General features: G+C 55.8%; 2 protein-coding genes across 4 annotated transcripts; one reads left to right on the forward strand and one right to left on the reverse strand.

Moving 5' to 3' along the window:
• Positions 1-319: 319 nt before the first annotated feature.
• On the forward strand, positions 320-8,855 carry RPL3L (ribosomal protein L3 like). Its single transcript, XM_074919357.1, has 10 exons — positions 320-392; positions 1,256-1,448; positions 2,054-2,222; positions 3,101-3,236; positions 4,295-4,481; positions 5,037-5,197; positions 5,491-5,592; positions 6,310-6,405; positions 6,905-7,024; positions 8,770-8,855. Exons 1-10 carry the CDS (start codon positions 390-392, stop codon positions 8,824-8,826), a joined length of 1,224 nt encoding a protein of 407 aa, XP_074775458.1. The 5' UTR covers positions 320-389; the 3' UTR covers positions 8,827-8,855.
• Positions 8,856-9,399: 544 nt separating this feature from the next.
• On the reverse strand, positions 9,400-16,210 carry LOC141966607 (testis-expressed protein 2-like). 3 transcript variants are annotated; one of them, XM_074919528.1, is made up of 12 exons: positions 16,084-16,207; positions 13,761-14,683; positions 13,427-13,627; positions 13,034-13,337; positions 12,567-12,781; positions 12,195-12,344; positions 11,991-12,090; positions 11,697-11,829; positions 11,454-11,591; positions 11,018-11,230; positions 10,762-10,882; positions 9,400-10,005 (listed from the first exon to the last, which is right to left on the reverse strand). In XM_074919528.1, exons 2-12 carry the CDS (start codon positions 14,661-14,663, stop codon positions 9,880-9,882), a joined length of 2,604 nt encoding a protein of 867 aa, XP_074775629.1. In that variant the 5' UTR covers positions 14,664-14,683; positions 16,084-16,207; the 3' UTR covers positions 9,400-9,879. The 3 variants fall into 3 exon arrangements, with proteins under 3 accessions (XP_074775629.1, XP_074775628.1, XP_074775627.1); XM_074919527.1 differs by having other exon boundaries at positions 12,195-12,781; positions 13,761-14,680; positions 16,084-16,210; XM_074919526.1 differs by having other exon boundaries at positions 12,195-12,781.
• Positions 16,211-17,930: the final 1,720 nt, after the last annotated feature.

The raw sequence follows: 17,930 nt of genomic DNA on the forward strand, positions 1-17,930 counted from the left end.
AGTCAGAATCGCAAAATCTTTCTCACCTGGGCTGATGGAGGGATTTTCAGTCTGCCTCTACCCAGAGCAGCTGGCTGCCCGGAGCTCAGGGTGCCCGGCGTGGGCAGCTCTGGGTGCGCGGTGCCCCGTTCGGAAGCTATCCTAATTGCCGTTGACGTTCAAGTTGTTTAGGAGGGAGAGGTGTAAACTGAGACAGTGGCAACTGACCTTTATCACACCGCAACTGTTATGTCCAACCTGCCAGCTTGGCTGAGTATGAAATGAATATAGCAGTGGATGAAGCTAGAAGCTAAATTTGTGTCTTCAGACTGATAACCATCTTAAGTATTAGACTGGGGAAGCACTTACCGACAGCCTCTTCCTCTGCTGACCTGGGCTGAAGACATCCCATGGTTTGTAAAGCTCCGCACTGCTACCTTTCGATTGTGTACAGAGGGACCATGAGCAGGGCTGGGTTACCGGTGATGTTAGTGCAGCTGAAACGGGGTTGAACTCAACATAGCTCCGCTTGGGCTGGAAAATAAGCTTGGTAGAAAGTACAGCCAGGTGCTGGGACTGCTCTTAGCAAGGGGAGAGTTGTAGTGGAGGTAGATCTAACCCTTCACTGCTTGGTCTGACTGACCATTCCCCTGCCTTGAAGCCAGTTGTGTGAGAACTTGTCCACGTCTCTAAAGCGCTGTTGCTTTCTCTCTGCCTGGCTCAGCATGACCTCGTGATTGGGGTTTATATATTTAGCTCTTCTAATTTGGTTTAAAAGGTGCATATTTAACCTGCGTATGTTCCTATTACTGATTCTTGTGGGAATCCTTTCCCATTTCTTCTGATTGTTAGCTGTGCTTGTTTGGTGCTATTTGCCTCAATGACACAAAGCCCATGAATTCTGAGCAGGCTTTTGGTGCTGCAGAATACAAAATGACTCGTTATAATTAACATCACAGAAGGACAAACCCATTAAAGAATGTATTTCTCCTTCAAAGCCCTCAAGCAGAAGGAGGGAGATCATGTTCACATTTTTTTATTTAATCGCCATCATTTATCTAGAAACTTATTAAATTCTTCCACGCACATGATGGAAGCTTGAACAAAATCCCATCCTGTTATCAAGTTTTTTTTCTCATGTTGGAATTGAGGAAGAGCCCAGAATCCCGCCAGCATTCATTGATGTTACAAGGGAGATTTCCTGTTGTGCCTTGGGTCCTGGTGGCTTCTAGGATCTGAAAGTGAAGCCAATCTTTTTTGTTCTTCATCTTGGCAGTCCCACCGCAAGTTCTCTGCTCCCAGGCATGGCCACCTGGGCTTCCTACCCCACAAGAGAAGCCGTCGCCACCGAGGAAAGGTGAAGACATGGCCTAAGGATGATCCCAGCAAACCAGTCCACCTAACAGCTTTCCTGGGCTACAAAGCTGGCATGACGCACACTGTGCGGGAGGTGCACAGGCCTGGGCTCAGTAAGGCTTGGCTGATAGAAGTGGGGAGCCGTATCCAGGAGGGAAATGAGGGAACAGACCCGTGGGTGGGAAAGGCTGCTCATGGGGACGGATGGTGGAGCACTATGCTTCCAGGCTATCTCCTGTAATGCTGTCCAGATCTTGGGTGGCCAAAGGCCACCTCATGGCCAGTGTGAGCTGAGTCTGTGGGTTTCTGGGAAGTCCCCACACCAGTATGGTGACTGGGGCATTATTGGATCCTGCTGGCAGAAGGACTCTGCAGCACAACTACCTGACAAACCCTGCACTTGAAGCATCTTGCTGGTGAAGTTTATATAATGTTGCCCTCTGGGATACCCACAGGATTGGAGCCAAACTCCAGGGCAAGAACCATCCCATGTTCTGCTTCCCCCAGCCTGGGGATGATGGGTTAAAGTGTGCTGGGCCACAGGGTCGAACCTGTACTGGGCATCAAATGTTGCATGGTCCTCCACCCAGGTGGGAGGTGGAAGGGCTGAGGCTGGCTGTAAGAGCAGAGTGTGACCTCCTCATGGGCCATGAATGGCTCCAGGGAATGACCTGATCCTAGACGATGCTGAGCATCGTTTCCCTTTGATGTCTTGCAGAGATCTCCAAGAGGGAAGAGGTGGAGGCCGTGACCATCATTGAGACCCCGCCGATGGTGGTGGTGGGGGTCGTGGGGTACATAGAAACACCAAAGGGCTTGAGGAATTTCAAGACTGTTTTTGCTGAGCACATCAGCGATGAGTGCCGACGGCGCTTCTACAAGAACTGGTACGTGGCTCCGTGGCTGGGGAAGGTCACTGCATGTGAGGAGTTCCTCGTAGATCTTCCCCGCAGGCAATCCCTGGTGCCCAGCCCTTGCAAACAGCTCAGCTACTGGCAGCTGGCTCTAAGGTGGAGTGAAACTGGTATTTATTTAGTCATGCACAGAGATACTGCAAACAGCTTGATGCTGGGAATCAGCATATGCATATGTAAATTTATTCTAATAGTTGAACTAAGTTAGCTCTCCATGATATCGTATGGCAGTGCGTGCTGCAGGTTTGTTTTCCTTTGTGGAGGTCAGGCCCCTCTACTCTCTGTTAAATTGGAATACATGAGCTGAGGCACCAAACGAAGGGAGTAGAATCAGATTTGTCAGGGGAAAAATTGATGCAGAATGTGACCTCTGGCCCTTGTAAACATCGACACCCTAAATCCCACACCAGCAGAGAGGAAAATGGAAACATGAATTTCATAACTGTAGGAATCGTGTCTCCTGCAAAAGTGCCGTTGAGATCCACCCACCACATGCCTCTGATCCCTGTTGGAGCCTGTTTTCTCCTTTCTCCACTTAGCTCTGATTTTGTGCTTGTATTTTGATGGCATTGAGCCAGTCAGTGGGAGACAACTGGATTCCTCAAGCAAAAAGGTTTGAATTACCAGCCCTTTTCACAGCTCATTATTCACTTTCCTCTTCACATCTCAAAGCCCTGGGTGGTGACCCTGACAGTCTGCTGAGTTTCAGGTATCCACAGGTACTTTGCACCTCCGGGGAAGTGCCTGGCAAGGTGATCTGTCCCCCCCACTCTGTGTTATCTCAGGGCACAGCAAAGTGCAGAAGCACTTCACCATTCAGCAGTGTTGGATGTTAAACACTCTTGTTGTAGGCACAAGAGCAAGAAGAAGGCGTTCACCAAGTACTGCAAGAAATGGCAGGATGAGGATGGCAAGAGGCAGCTGGAGAAGGATTTTGCGGCGATGAAAAAGTACTGCAAGGTCATTCGTGTCATTGTGCACACGCAGGTCAGAGCCTCAACCGGGGGGGTGGGCAAGGGGGGCTCAGGGTCTTTCTCAGCTCGGGAGCATGGTGAGGGCCTGGGATCACGGGGGTGTCTTGGTGGGGTCAGAGGAGGCTGAGCAGGCAGACGCCGGTCAGAGGGTGTGGGACAGGGCGTGCAGGTGATGGGAGGTGCTGGCTGACCTTCCCAGCTACCTCCTGACACCAGCCCTGTCCTTCTGAGGGGGCTCGGCAGAGCTCCTTGCAGGGGGGCGCCGTGGGGCTGTGGCTTGGGCACGCTGGGGAGCCCACACAGCCGTGGAGGAGAGCAGACTTCGCACAGAGCCTCAGCAGGTGGTGAGCCCTGTGTCAGCAAGGGACCTTAGGCCCCATGATCACCTCAAATTAGCAACTGGTGTCAAATGTTTTGGGCAAAAATAACCCACAGGGAGTTTTGCCAGATGCTGATTGCCAGGGACTGTTGTCATGCTGATCCCTGGAGTTAACAGCTTCTTTGGAGTCTGGGGCAAGAGCTGAGCTGGCTCAAGGCTTCACTTGTGGCTGGAACAGACCCTCAAAGTCCCACCGTGGTGATTTGGCGGGAACTTTGCCCAGGGGGCTGGGCCTGGGAGAGAGCGGACACACTTCTCAGTGGGAACTAGAAATAATTGCTCAGTCTGGAAGCACAAGCAAAGGAGACTCTGGCTCGGAGCACAGAGCTGCATCCTGTCTGGTCGCAGCATTTGGCCTCGGTGCTCTGGTGATGGGCTCCTCTGGGGAATTTACCATGGTTATTACTACTGTGCTTAACTCTTGGGGTAGGATGAGGCCAGCCTGTTCCTCCCTGGAGAGGGGGTGTGCATCAGCTCCTGCCTGGAATGGGAGCACTGGCAGATGGGGTGGCTGGGCTCAAGGACAAGGAGTTGGATGGAAGAGATATGTAGACATGCTGACCCAGGTCGCTGGCTGTTATGAAAGGGGTTGACAGTGTGGTGAGGAGGGGTGGTGAAGTGCTGGCCCTGCCCTCATGTTCATGCCTGGGAGGTGAGGGCAACATTTTGCCCTAATGCACTGTCTAATGCAGATGAAGCTGCTCCCGCTGCGGCAGAAGAAGGCCCACGTGATGGAGATCCAGCTGAACGGCGGGACGGTGGCTGAGAAGGTTGACTGGGTTCGTGAGAGGCTGGAGAAGCAGGTTTCCGTGCACAATGTCTTCAGCCAGAATGAGATGATTGATGTCATTGGCGTGACCAAGGGGCACGGGATGAAAGGTAGAGAGCAGGGACACCCTTGCCAGGGCTCGGTTCTGTCCTTCTCATATGGCACTGCCCATAAGGTAGTGTTGGGGGAGGGGAGTGTTAGCCATGCTGAGAACCCACCAACTTATTGCACAGGGTGTAACAAAAAGCCTCTGGACCTCAACCATGATGTGCAGTTCCATTGTAGCAGCGCTTGGTTTCCTTAATCTCAGTAAAGACCATGTTGTCTGCCATGCCCAGAGTCCTTCCAGGAGGCTCAGAGGCAGTGTGAGTATATGTAAACCCACCACAGTTTTCACAAACCCCCTGTGTGTGGAGGTGTGGGTGTTTCTGTGCATGCGCGTGGATGTGCGCAGCAGGAACATATCACAGTCTGATCGGATCCATGGGAAGTGAGAACAGTTCTGTGCTCTGGGCCCTCACGGTGGTGACAGCTCTTGGGCTCCTTCCAACACGGTGTCTTCGGAGAGCAGCAGGAGAATGATGAGACTCTCCTCTCCCCAGCACTCAGATACCAGCCCTAAATCTCCCTGCTGTTCTCACCGCACTGTCCGGTCACACTTCCAGGGGTGACGAGCCGTTGGCACACCAAGAAACTTCCCAGGAAGACACACAAGGGCTTGCGCAAAGTTGCCTGTATTGGAGCCTGGCACCCAGCCCGGGTTGGCTACTCCATCGCTCGGGCTGGCCAGAAGGGCTACCACCACCGCACGGAGCTCAACAAGAAGGTATGACCCAGACAGGCTCCCTCGGAGCACCACTGCACCTTCCTGCCTGCCTGCCTTCCTCCTGTGCTGTCACCGTCCTCCTTTGCCCGGTGGCCCCAGTTTCCCCCAAGCTTTCCTGATGTTTCCCTGGAGATTTGCAGTGCTGCTCTTCTCCATGTCTTTCCCGGTGCTTTTTCCCTGCTCAGGGGGACACATTGCGGGAGACACATCTTGGTGAAAACTGCATCATCCCTGTGACATCGCTCAGTGAGGGGGCAGGAAAGTCTCCATCTCTGTTTCGTTTCCGTTCCTAGATTTACCGTGTTGGCCGTGGGATCCACGTGGAGGATGGCAAAGTGGTGAAGAACAACGCCTCGACGCACTACGATATCACCGAGAAGACCATTACACCTCTGGTAAGGGCTGAGGAGGTAACAGGGCTGTGACTGGCCCTGGCTGCAAAAATCTGAGACAGGGAAGTAATTCCTTGGCTGGAGACAGCTGCATAGGAAATGATTTGAAGGAAATTCGCTGAAAGAAATACAGTTATTCCTTTCCTCATGTTTTGGACATGGAAAACCATCTCTGTGAAGTGGTTTTTTTAGGCCCACTGGTAAACCCAAACATTTAATTTTCAGTTGATAACTTGGGCAGGAAGGGAGAACTTTGTTTAAAAAGAAAAAGAAGTATAAATTACATTAAAAATCTGATATTAAACAGATAAATATTTGTTACTTGGTTTAAAAATTCATTTTTTCTTATGAAAAACTGTTAGCTTGGGAGTCTAGCCAGCTCTGCTCTCTGTTCACCCATACCCTTCAGGGAAGGAAGCAGGATTACCGGTTCCCCAGGTCTCATGGGGTGCTCCTGAGCTGGGATCATGCAGTCTGTGTGTCTGACATGCTCTGGTGATCCTGAGCAGGCAACCTGAAGGGTGCAGAGCGTTGTTACAGAATCACAGAATCATCTAGGTTAGAAAAGACCCTGAAGATCACCGAGTCCAACTATTAGATTATTAGCTGGAAGCACTGTCAGTCACTACCTTCTCCTTCCCTAGAAAATGCCACCCGTGGACATGTCTGCTCCCACCCAGCTCTCCTGCCTGCCAAACCTCTCTCTGCCTCTTCCTGCAGGGTGGCTTTCCTCACTATGGGGAGGTCAACAACGACTTCCTCATGCTGAAAGGCTGCGTCGTGGGCCCGAAGAAGCGTGTTCTCACCCTCCGTAAGGTGAGAGTGCAGCTGGCGCTGGGCAGGGACAATCTGTAGCTCTCCACGAACAGATTCACCACGTGGAGAATGCCACTGCCTCCGGATGCTGGGCAGGGAGGGTGGTCGGGTCCTGGACACTGCGTTTTAGAGGGCCTGTGGCACAGGAGTGCAGTGCTCAGGGAGAGCATTCACAGTTAGATGGTTTGTGGCAGCATGCAGTCGGCTGTGCTCTCACTGGAGACAGAAGCTGCCAGCCTTTGAGGGCTGTGGGGTCCAGAAATGGAAACCTTGGCCCTAAGCAGATTGGGAGGAAATGAAATGCTCGTTTCAGAGCTGCTCTGCAATCCAAGGCATCACCTGCCACCTGAGCACCAGGGTGTTTCTCTGAAAAGGCAGATATTTATGGAGATATTTGTCTCATGGATGCACCTAGAGTATTCCAGCCCTTCTTCCCTCACAGCAGATGTCCAGATTTTCTGGAACAATAAGCCGATTCACTGTGACTCTTCTTTTCCAGTCCCTTCTGGTGCATACAAGCCGCCGGGCTCAGGAAGCCATTGAACTCAAATTCATTGATACTACTTCCAAGTTTGGCCATGGCTGCTTCCAGACAGCTCAGGAGAAGCGGGCTTTCATGGTGAGTTATGCTCTGTGCCGGCGCCAGCTCCCAGGTTGTGATCACATCCGGGGCTAAAGCAGCTGATCAACTCCAACCAAGCATCTGCTTCTCAATACAACAACAGTCAAATAAGTGATTGGGACTGTCTTGCATAAAAGACAGGCATGAATTCAATTCACACAGCAGATATTATGCTAAGGAGGAACATGATGGTTGTGTGAGTGATCCAAGACAAGCCAACTAGCAAATAATCTACCATATGGCCAAGCAGTTTTCATTCACCACGGGATGTTTTAAACAAGCAGTTAACTTGGCAGGCACTACGTTGGACATATGGTCCCTTTCACCCGTAATTGTGCACTTCTTTGATTTGTTTGGAATGATTTATAACTTGAATGTCCTTAAGAGGAAAAGATTGGGTCAAATTCAGACACAAATTTGTGATTCTTTTGTCAAGAAGCTTTCAAAAAGGCCAAGTGGTATATTTTTTTAAATCCAGGGGGAAAAAAAATGAAATAAATCCAAAACGAGCGGAGTTTCTGCAACCTACACCAGACTGGTGCATAACTCTGAATGTGAAATTGAGGAAGTGTTAAGTAAGCCAGGCCTTCAGCTAGCAGAAATGAAAGAAACAACTGCCTGGATACCACGCAGACATAAACTGTGTCTGGATCTGGCCTGTCAGCTAGAAATCCCATGTGAAACTAGCTAAGCCTCCTTAGCCCTGGGAAGGGGGATTGGGTATGCCATGTCTTTGCAGAGCTCTTTAGAGGTTAAGCTGATTTCCTTTATCTCAGTGTTAGGAGCTTGTTCTGTGTTCTGCTCTTGCTGTCACTGCAAGTCCTGAGTAGCTGTGACATGGATCTTAGTGATGGGAAGTGGTTTTACCTGGTTGCAGCTGTTTTCTTCCCCATTTTCTACTGTGGGGTGAGATTTTTCCCCCATGTATACTGTAGTAGAACTACATTTAGCTGAAGTGGAGGCACATCAGTAATTCTTGCCATCTTCTCCCTTAGGACTTATTTGGTCTGGGACAACCCCATTTCTTAGCTGGTGGAAAACCCTCGGGCTCTGTGGGGTTGGCTGATGATAATCTGTGCCTTTGTGCCACTCCTCAGCCCAGCTGCTGCTCCCCTCCACATCCCCCGACTGCAGGCCAGCCTGCCTGGCTCGGAGCAGCTCACTCATTGCCTCTCTCTGCTTTTGTGCCGTCTAGAGAAACAAACCCTTTGTGCGAGGGCAATGATGTTCCGCTCCTGATTGCTGCAGGGCTGAGGAGGCCCCGGGAGAGGGGTGGGGTGGGGTGTGGGGCTGGTGGATGGTGGCACAGAGCTGCAGGCTGGGGAGCAGACACCAGGAGCAGCCTCAGAATCACAGAATCATTCAGGTTGGAAAAGACCCTTTGGATCATCAAGTCCAACCATCAGCCCTACTCTACAAGTTCTCCCCTACCCCACATCCCCCAGCAGCTCATCCAAACGGCCCTTAAACACATCCAGGGATCGGGACTCCACCCCCTCCCCGGGCAGCCTATTCCACTCTCTGACCACTCTTTCTGTGAAAAATTTTTTCCTAATGTCCAGTCTAAACATCCCCTGTTGCAGTTTAAAGCCGTTCCCTCTTGTTCTATCGCTAATTACCTGTGAGAAGAGACCAGAAAGGGGCCAGAGCTGCATTTCTGCTCCCAGCTGCTCAGCTGCAGCTTTGTAGGCCGGGTTTGTCTGCCACTAACACTGAGATCTCTCCTCTCTGTTCTCTTCCAGGGCCCTCAGAAGAAACATTTGGTGAAAGGGAAGCCAAGCACGCAGGAAGGGCCGTAAGCACTGAGATACACAAGGCTATCTAACTGGGCACTTGCAATAAAGGGGTTTCAAGCCGTGCCTGCTGCCTGTTTTCCTTCTGGAGGGGTGTCTTGCCTGTGTTCAGCGCTGCCTGTGTGCAGCAGTGTGTCCTCAGGGCTCCTCAGCAGGCAGGGATAGGACGAGTAGTGTTTGGGACTGGCGCATACGGACAGGGACTAACCGGGACAAACAACTGTCTGCTCTGTTCTCTGGATCCTCCGTTTCCTTTGCCCAGTGAATTTTTTCCCACTGCCTGCACTCACCCAAACCAGGGTGAAGACTCCCCTTCCTCTCTTCCAGAGGAGAGCAGGACAGGGACCAGCACTTCTGCCCCAGTTTCTACTGGGAATACAGGGCTTCCCTGTTACCTGCCTCTGCCTGGTCTTGCTGCCCCTCTCTCCTCTCACTGCCTCTTGCACTCACACACCCAGGCCCTCCTTTTGCTGAGCTGTGGACTCCTCTCTGCACAAAGCCTCACGATCCCGGCCAGCATCCTCCGCAGATGTGGGAACTTGTGTACAATAAGATGGCTGCTAGGTAAAGACTGGGCAGTGATGGATTTATTCAGATTTTGGCCTCATTTCCCACCCATGTTTTCCTTGCAGTCCAGCTGCCTGCGGGGAGGGTGTGATGTATCTTGGAGCTGTGATGGCTTGGATCAGCGGTGACCACAACTCCCTTCAGTGCAGAACTGGCCTGGGCGTCCTGCACCCTCTTTGGGAACCAGACAGTGGAAAGCCCTGTTCAGAGCTGCTGCCTTGACCAGGAGTCCTGGGAACCTGGTAGGAGCTGTGAAGCTCTTGGGCTTCCAGCAAAGCCCTTGCCATGTGTCTGGTTCTGCTCTGAACATGTGCTTGCAGTATTTAAGGAGGAGGCTCATCTGCCAAAGTGCTGAGGATGAGATGAACTGAGAAGCTCAGAGGCCTCAGCATAGGCTGGTGTGCAGTCAGTGGCCAGGCCCTGGTTGGCCTCATGTCCCAGCGAGGTCCCTGAGCTCTGTGGGTGCCTCTGCCCTGGCCGTGGGGCTGCAGTTCAGAGCCTTTTGTCCCCCTTGGCCAGGGGGTCCTGGGACAGTCCCACAGTGGTTGGCTGAGGATCCAGGCCAGAGCGCATGATGGGAATGATGAGATCGTCCATGTTTGGCATCACCAAAATTTTCTGAAAAGAGGAATCCAGAGTAACAATAAGTGGTTTTGAATGCCACTACCTGACTGGTAACACATCAGCTGGGAAGTGGCCTTGGCAGGAGCCACACTCGAGTCGGTGTCTCCTGTGAAGAGAAGGTTCTGGGCTCCCACCCCCTCAGCAGCAACCAACTGTGCCTGGACCTGGAAGGTCATCAGCTTGGGGTATCACAAGGTGGAGACAAACAGGAGCAGTTTTTCCTTGCCCTGCCCACCTGTATGGCTTCAGGGGTGGTCATGGCAGAGGGCAGGGTCCAGCACTTTGAAGCCGTTCAAATGGGCAGCGATTTGGGGGGATGTGGGTACTTAAATACCTGTGGGAACATTCTGCTCTTTGACCAGAGGTCTCAAACGCTGAAAACAAACCAGTGGGTACCTTGTCATGGTAAATCTCCCAACATTCCAAACCACAGTGGAGGGGTGAATTCAGCCCTTCTGGGGGATGTCTGCCTGGGAGTTGCTGACACTTGTTGCTGCCCTCTGCTTGGGGCAGGGCTGCACATTCTGTGAGGAAACAGCTTTTCCTCAGCACTCAAGTGCTCAGGGCACCAGCCCTTAGAGCTGGTTATTCTGGTTGTGTTTCTTGACTGTCCAAAGCTGGACAGACCAGATCAGATGTTGTTTTTTTGTAGAGATAACCCTGACCCCAACTGAGGTCTGATTATCCCCTATCACAGCAATGCCCATACTTCAGCAGGGTTTTGCTGAGCCCTTTAACAGACCAAGGCACCTGAAATTCATGCTGCAGCTTCTTCTCGATCCACTCGGTGACATGGAGGAAGGTCACCTCCCTCTCCCCCAACTTTGGGCGCACCTTCAGCTCCAGCTGAGGTGGGACTCGGAAGCTGTACCTGCAAGGGGAAAGAGGCAAAGAGCAACATGTCCCAAAGCCCCAGAGCTGGCTCCTTGGCTGAGCCTCAGGGAGCAAGGGGAGCTGGAAGGGGGATGTGTGTGGGTTCCTGTAGGGGAGGAAGAAGAGCTGGTACCAGACACGGTCCGTTGGTGGTGGGGGAATGTTCACGGCCAGGGTGCCTGCCAGCTCCTGCACCTCCACCGTCAGCAGCAGCGGTGTGTTAGAAACCTCCTCGATCTTCTTTTTGATGAACTCATTTTCAGTGGCTTTCTGGAAGTACTTGGACTTGGCAATCTTATCCACAAAGCGCAGGATCTTCCGGCTCGTGCTGTTGCTGCCGATGTGGCTAAAGCGAGGAGAGCCCCAGCTCAGCAGTGGGGTGACACCCAGAGCCATGCTGCCTTTTGGCATCCCCCAGCCATCTGCTGCAGCCCCCCGCAGGGACCAGAGTCCCCTCCGAAGGCTGCCATGATGTGCCTGTCTGTGCCTTCCTGGGGAAACCGGCCCTGAGCTCCTGTGCTGGCATAGCCCCGTGCCTCCCCCAGCATCTCCCCAACAGCCCCTTTTACCCCTCGGTGCCAGGCGGTGGGACCCTCTCCCCCAGGGCTCCCGTGGGCTCTGCAGCGGTGACGTCTTCCTCGTCGGAGGAGCCGGCGCTGGACGACTCTGCATCGCTGTCTGCCAGCAGGATCAGCCGTGGCCTGGCCCTGTGAGCCCCGAGGAGCATTATGGGGGTGCCCTGGGCCAGCCCACTCTCACCTCGCTCAGGCAAGAGGAGGAGGATGAAACCCAGCCATGCACAGTCTGCTTACCCCTCTCCGCCTGCCTCTGCCGGGCCACTCTCCTCTGCAGCACTCTCCTTCCCCAGCTTGCAGAGGTTCATCTTCGTCTCCAGCGTCATCTGCAACGAGCCGCTGTAGGTCACCTCTATGTCCACCCAGAGCCCTGCCAGGGAGAGGAACAGGGGGAGCCCCTGTCAGCGCCACAGCAGCTGAGGGCTGCTCATGTGCCTGCTGAAACCTCCCTGCTTTGGGGAGCGGGCTGGCACCTCGGTAACAGCTGCTGTGGAGCCAGCCCTGGGGTCTCTGCTGCTCTTCAGGGCTCACCTCGGTCATTGATGGTGGGGTTGGAGGCGCTGAGGACTGAGGGGATGGATGTGCCCATGTCCAGCTCTGTTAGTGTCAGCTCATTCATGAAATAAGGGAGCTGATGGAGGGAAACCACACAGGGACGGTCATCGCAGCCTGGCACCCACCATGGGGCCTTGGGGACGGGGCTCCTCTGGGTGCTCTGCTGCTCCTGCCTCTCACCTTGATCTTGCTCAACTTCTTCTGGATCTTGCTGGACACTTGCTCAGCCCAGTATCGCTCCCGGAGGAAGTCCCAGAAGATGCGCCCCACCAGCGCGTTCATCCAGGCCATGCACGATGCCTCGCTTCGCCCGCCTGTGTCCTCAATGAGCTGCAGAGGGACAGAAGCCACAAGCCCCTGGAGTGAGGTGGCCCCATGAGCAGTGGGACCCACTGGCCAGGGGCTCCCCTGCACCACGGCTTGACTGCTCCAACTGCCGTGTGCTGGGAGGGAGAAGATGAACCCCAGGACTGGAAATGGCTCCACGCAGGGTCTGTCAGCCTCTGTGTAGCGCTCATGTCCCGCTCCCAGTGCTGGGTTTGTCCCACTCACCTTTGTGGGTGTGGGGCTGCCCAGTGCTCCATGAGAGGGGCTCCGGTCCAGGCTGCCCCCACCCTGCGCTGGCACGAATCGGGCCATGTAGGTGCTGTAATCCAAGAAAATCTGTCGGATGCTTCCCGCCAGCTCCTTGGGTGGGACAGTGGAGGGAATGTCCTCGGCGCTCCCCCCGCTGCTGCTGCCACTGCTCTGCAGAGCTGGTCCCACGCCTGGGGACATGAGCGGGTCAGGATGGCATGAGAGGTGACACACTGCCTGTCCCTGATGGCAGCGACCTGCCACCCACCCTATGCTGGCAAGGGGGATCCTACAGGCTCTCCCTGCTGCTGCACATGCTCTGGGATCCTTCATGTCCCCCCGCCCGCTGCTGCCTGCCAAGGGCTTGTCCTCCCGGCACAGGCGCAGCTCCCACCCCGGATCAGTCCCAGCACGGAGCAGAGGCCACGACAGCTGCTTCTCACCTGCCCTGGCCTCGCCGTGGCTGCTGCTGGGTGTCTGGCGGGAGGCTCGCACGAGGTGCTGGTACCACTCCTCCTTCTCCCTGCCTGTCCGCCCGAAGAGGTACAGGCACCTCTCCCTGCAATCCCCCGGGACGTCCTGCCCCGGTACCAGTGCCTTCTTTGTGCCTTCATCCCTCTGCAGCTCCACATCCTGCTCCTCGCTGCTCCTGCTCTCCACATCTGCCGGGTCAGGGAGGAGGATGCAGATGGGGTATTTCTTGTTCCACGTCCGCTTTCGGGCCAGGCTGGGGGGACAGAGGAAGACCTGCAACACCGAGAGCGGCGGTGAGGCCGGGCCAGGGTGTGGGGTGCTGGGGGTGCCTGCGGAAGGCTCCTTGGCACTGCCAGGCTCACCTTGGCGTCGGTCAGGTTGTAGCAGCGGTGGCTGATGAAGACAGGGTCGAGGATTTCCTCCTCGAAGGTGGCTCGGCGTGGGATGTTGCTCTTGGGGTAGGAGAGCTTGAGAGTGGCCCCATCCAGCACGGCGAGCACCGAGTGTGTGAGTGAGGGGTGGAAGAGCTCGGGGTCATAGACGTGCAGCTGGTTCATCCAGCCCTAGGTGGGGGAGAAGGAGCTGGCTGCTTCCCGCTGTGCTGTAGCCGGCACCTGCCACAGGCTCGGTCCCCGCCTCGGTGCTGCACCTCCAACCACCTCCCCCGCGCCCCATCCCGGACCACCCTTCTCCTACCTGGAGGTGGTGGGTTTCCTGCAGCTCCCCCGGGAGCAGCTTGGGGCGCAGGCAGCCCTGTGGTCCCCGTGTCACCAGTGGAGGCTTTGGCACGAGGAGGAGGACGGCGAGGAAGCCCAGCACCAGCCCGCAGAGGAGCCCCAGGCAGAGGCCGGCGGCGTAGGGCGGCAGGGGCAGGACAAAGTAGCCATAGGCAAGGAGGGCGATGGAGGCGAGGGCTCTGCCTGGCACCGTGCCCCCCGGCCGTGCTGGCGGTGGCTCCTTGGGGGGTCGTAGCTGGGGTTCGACATCCTGCTGTGCCACCTCCACCACCTGGATCACGTCCCCGTAGGAGCAGATCTCGTAGCGGCAGTTCAGGGTGGGCTCCCAGGGACTCCAGTCCTGCGCCCGGTGTCCCCCAGCCCTACGGCCCCCCATCTGCCCAGGGCTGCTGCCTGTCTCCTGCCCCCCAGCACCCGCCTTCGCCCGGGGTACAGGGCTGCTCTCCTCGGCCATGAGCCGGCTGAGCCGGTTGAGGGGCTCCTGCACGGCCTCCGACAGCCGCCTCTTGGTGTCCTCCAGCCTGGCCTCGCGCAGCCGGAGCAGGGCGGCACGGCTCTCCGACGGGGAGACGCTGGGGGAGGACGGGGCCGTGCGGGACTTGGCCGGACTCAGCCGGGGCTGGGGGGCCCGCGGGAAGTCAGCCAGGAGCATCCCCCTGGGCTGGGGTGAGGGGGATGGCTTTGTGTCCCCATCCACGGTGAAAACAAGCCCGCAGACATCCCGGCCGCCGCTGTCCTCCCTGGTGCCGGTGGGATGGGCCGTTAGGCCATCGGTATCCCCGCGCTGAGGCGAGCCCGGGGATGGTGCCAGGGTTGGAGAGGCGTCCGCCGCCGCCGCAGCCTGGTCTGCCATCGCTCGCATCGCCGACAGCACCTGTGCTGCTGAGGGAATGGGGGGAAGCAGCTCAGCTCCGTGCCACCTCAAGGCACAGCATGGCCCTGCCCTGGTCCTGCCTTCCCCATTGGCATCACCGTGAGCCACCGAGCAGCAGCGAGGTGCCCCCGGGGTCCCCATCAGCGTGAGCCAGGAGCCTTCCAGCCTATTTCAGGATGCTCGTGGGGCCACGGTGCTACCAGCGGACAGGCTGCTCATGGCTCTCCCTGTGCTTCCCAGCAGGGATGGGATGAAGGCACATGAGCTCAATGACAGCGTGTGGGGGACTGCTTCCTCTATAATGAGGATAAACCTCAGCCAGGCCATTATCAACAGGGCCTCTGAGAACCCCGAGCCATGAGCCAGGTGTGCAGCAAAACAAGGGGGGATTTTCCCACACTGGGACATTATGTTGGTCATGCAAGCACAGGGGGCTGTGAGGAGGGATGCAACGCAGGCAGGGCTCTGACTCCTCTAAATGCTTTTTGCTTAACTGACAGTGGTTTGGCCCTTGCTTAATGCATTGCATGAACCTGAAATGAGGCAAGCTTGAGTCATGGCCCCTGTTTAGCGTGAGGATGCCCTGGAAGCAGGGGGTTGGTAATCTGTTTTTACTGCAGGGGCACAGAAGTTTTCCTAACAAGTTTCTGTGGCCCTGAGGGTGTTCCTGGCCATGGCAAAGTGTTGTCCCATCCCCAACAGCCACTGTGACCCCTCGATCGCTGCGCTCCTGCCAAAGCAACGGGGCCGACCCTGCTCCTGAGCTGTTCCCCCTGTGTGATTTTGGGAGGGGGTTCGTGGGGTGCTCGAGCTCTGCCACTGCCCTCTTCCCCTGGCAGCACCCCTGTGGCAGGAGCAGGGCCGCTGTCCCAGGGGTGCCGGGGCTGAGCAGGACCCTGCTGCCGGCGGGTGCTGCTCCACGGGCGGCCTCACACCCAGCAGCCGCGTCGCCCTGGATCTTCAAAGCACTTCACTGCCACAAATTAATTACAGGCTGTGCTGCAGCTGCCACCAGTGCCGTTTATATAATCTCACGTTCTGTGGTTTTCGTTTTGCTTCTGATTTACAGGAGCCACTTGTTAACCCCAAATAATCTGTGGGTGATTATCCTGGTGATACCGAGCTCCCAGCAGGAACTGGAGCTGTGGGGCTGGCACCATCCAGCCTGTGGGCAGAGCTGCCAGCACTGCTGGCACCACTGGCACCCCCCGGCAGACGGAGCGGTCTGGGGCACCAGGCAAAGCACTGAAACAGCAAAACAGGGAGCAAGCAGAAGAAAATGGACCTGAGAAGGGATCTCATCCCTAACTCCCACTTAAGCCCCTCATCATCCATATTTCTCAGTGGCCTCATGCCACAGCCATCCCCAGTATCCCCACCGCCCTCGCCAGCCCTCAGCCGTGCCTACCAGAAAGCCCCGGGTCTGGTCCTTGGCTGGTCCTGCTTGGTCACTGCTCCCCGTTCCTGCCGAGTTAGGGGACCCTGTGCTGGGCAAGGGCTTGGCCCTCCACTCCGCCGTGCCTGGTTTTTTGTTACCACTGCTCTGGTATTCGTGGGTTTTAAAAGCTTAAAAAAAAAAAAAAAAAAGAAGACTGTTTCCTGAGAGACCATTAGCACAGTGGAAGACGGAGATAATAATAGCCTGGGTTTGTATGGGAGTTTTCATCTGGCAGAGACGTCAAGTGCAGTGGGGGCTATAGATATGCTGCTGAAACGCAGCCACCCCTAGGGAGTGTGGGTGCCCAGGAGGGTGGGGAGCACCAGGGATGGAACCTACTGGGTGCCACGGCTGGGCCACCAGCACCCCGAGATGGAGGGTCCACCTGGAGCAGACCCAGTGAAGGGTTTGCTGCTGGCTCAGGCTTCAGACAGTGAATAGGAAGCCCAGAGGCGCCCCTGGAGCTGGCTCCTCGGTGCCAGCGCTAACCCTCCGTCCCACCCAGAGCTCATCCTCAGCCTGTGACTGAGGAGGTGTGCAGGGAGAAAGTGAATATGAAGATCCTTGCAAGTATTTTCAGACACTGGGGGTGGCTGGGTGGGCACAGCTGGGGGATTAGGGAACATTCCCCACAGGCTCCGCACAGCACCTGCCTTGCGGTGTTCTGCGAGTGTACCCAGAAGGGATCGGTGCTGTGGGATGTCCCTTTGGGGAGTGCAGCTTGGGACACCTGGCTGGGAAGGTGACATCTCTGCAGAGCCTTGAGAGCTGCGAGTGCCCCAGCTGGGCAGGGACACAAGATCCCTAAAGACTGCTGACCCCTTGTGCTGCTCTTGGAAACAATGAAGCCATAAACAGCAACAAGCCTCTCTGCTGTTCCGCTCCTGGGACTTCACTGGACACAGAGACAAGCTGCGGCCTGGACTGGGCTGGTGTCTTTGAGAATCTCCCCCCCCAGATGCTCCCTTTACATGCCCAAGGCAGCAGGACCCTCTGCGGCACAGCATGGCACGGCATGGCACATCACAGCACGCCCTGCTGTTAGCTCATCCCAGAGTGCAATACCTACAAACCACCTGGAAAGAGAAAGTTTCCCCACGCCGGGGGCTGCCCCATCAGTGCCCTGAGCTGCTCGCTCCCAGGTGGGCACTGCTTTTGCTGTAAAATCAGGGAGAGTTAATTGGAGAATTAATTTCCAGCTGCCCTCTCCAGTTAATTAGAGGTGCCGGTGGCTGAAGCAAGGGGCTGGCACTGCTGGCGGGGACGGTGGCACGGCTCTGCCTGGGCGCAGAGGCTTTCATCACCCAGCCAAATGAGCTGGAAATCCCCCATCTAATTATCTCCACAATATACCGCTACAGAAACCAAATTGCTGTGGTTATTAGCGATGTAACTGGAGAGCTCTCTGCATTATCCTGTGATTAAGGAGTGTGGGGCTTTGAAGAAAGTCTCACTGCAACCTCAAGATATAACTTTGAGCAATGGGAGATGCCAGCTCCATCTTCTGCTCCTGCTTCCACATCACATTGCTCCTTCTCAGGGGGTTTACTGGTGGATACTGGAGCAGATTCCATGCTGTGGCAGGACTGAGGAGCCGGGCAGGCTTCAGCACTGCACAAATGGCTCCAGGGTGGCTGTGCCCTCTGGGATGCTCAGAGCCAGCCAGCCTCAGCACCCAGCACCCACCTGGTCCCACAGCGACCCGCTCCCAGATCCTCCCCCCAGCCCTGTGCTGTCCCAGGGCTTGAGCTCAGCCCTCCGCTACAGACTTCACCCCCACATCTCAGCCGTCCCCATCCTCTGTCCGTCCTCCCAAG

Source organism: Athene noctua, chromosome 15, assembly GCF_965140245.1.
Source record: "Athene noctua chromosome 15, bAthNoc1.hap1.1, whole genome shotgun sequence".
Classification (NCBI taxonomy): Eukaryota; Metazoa; Chordata; class Aves; order Strigiformes; family Strigidae; genus Athene; species Athene noctua.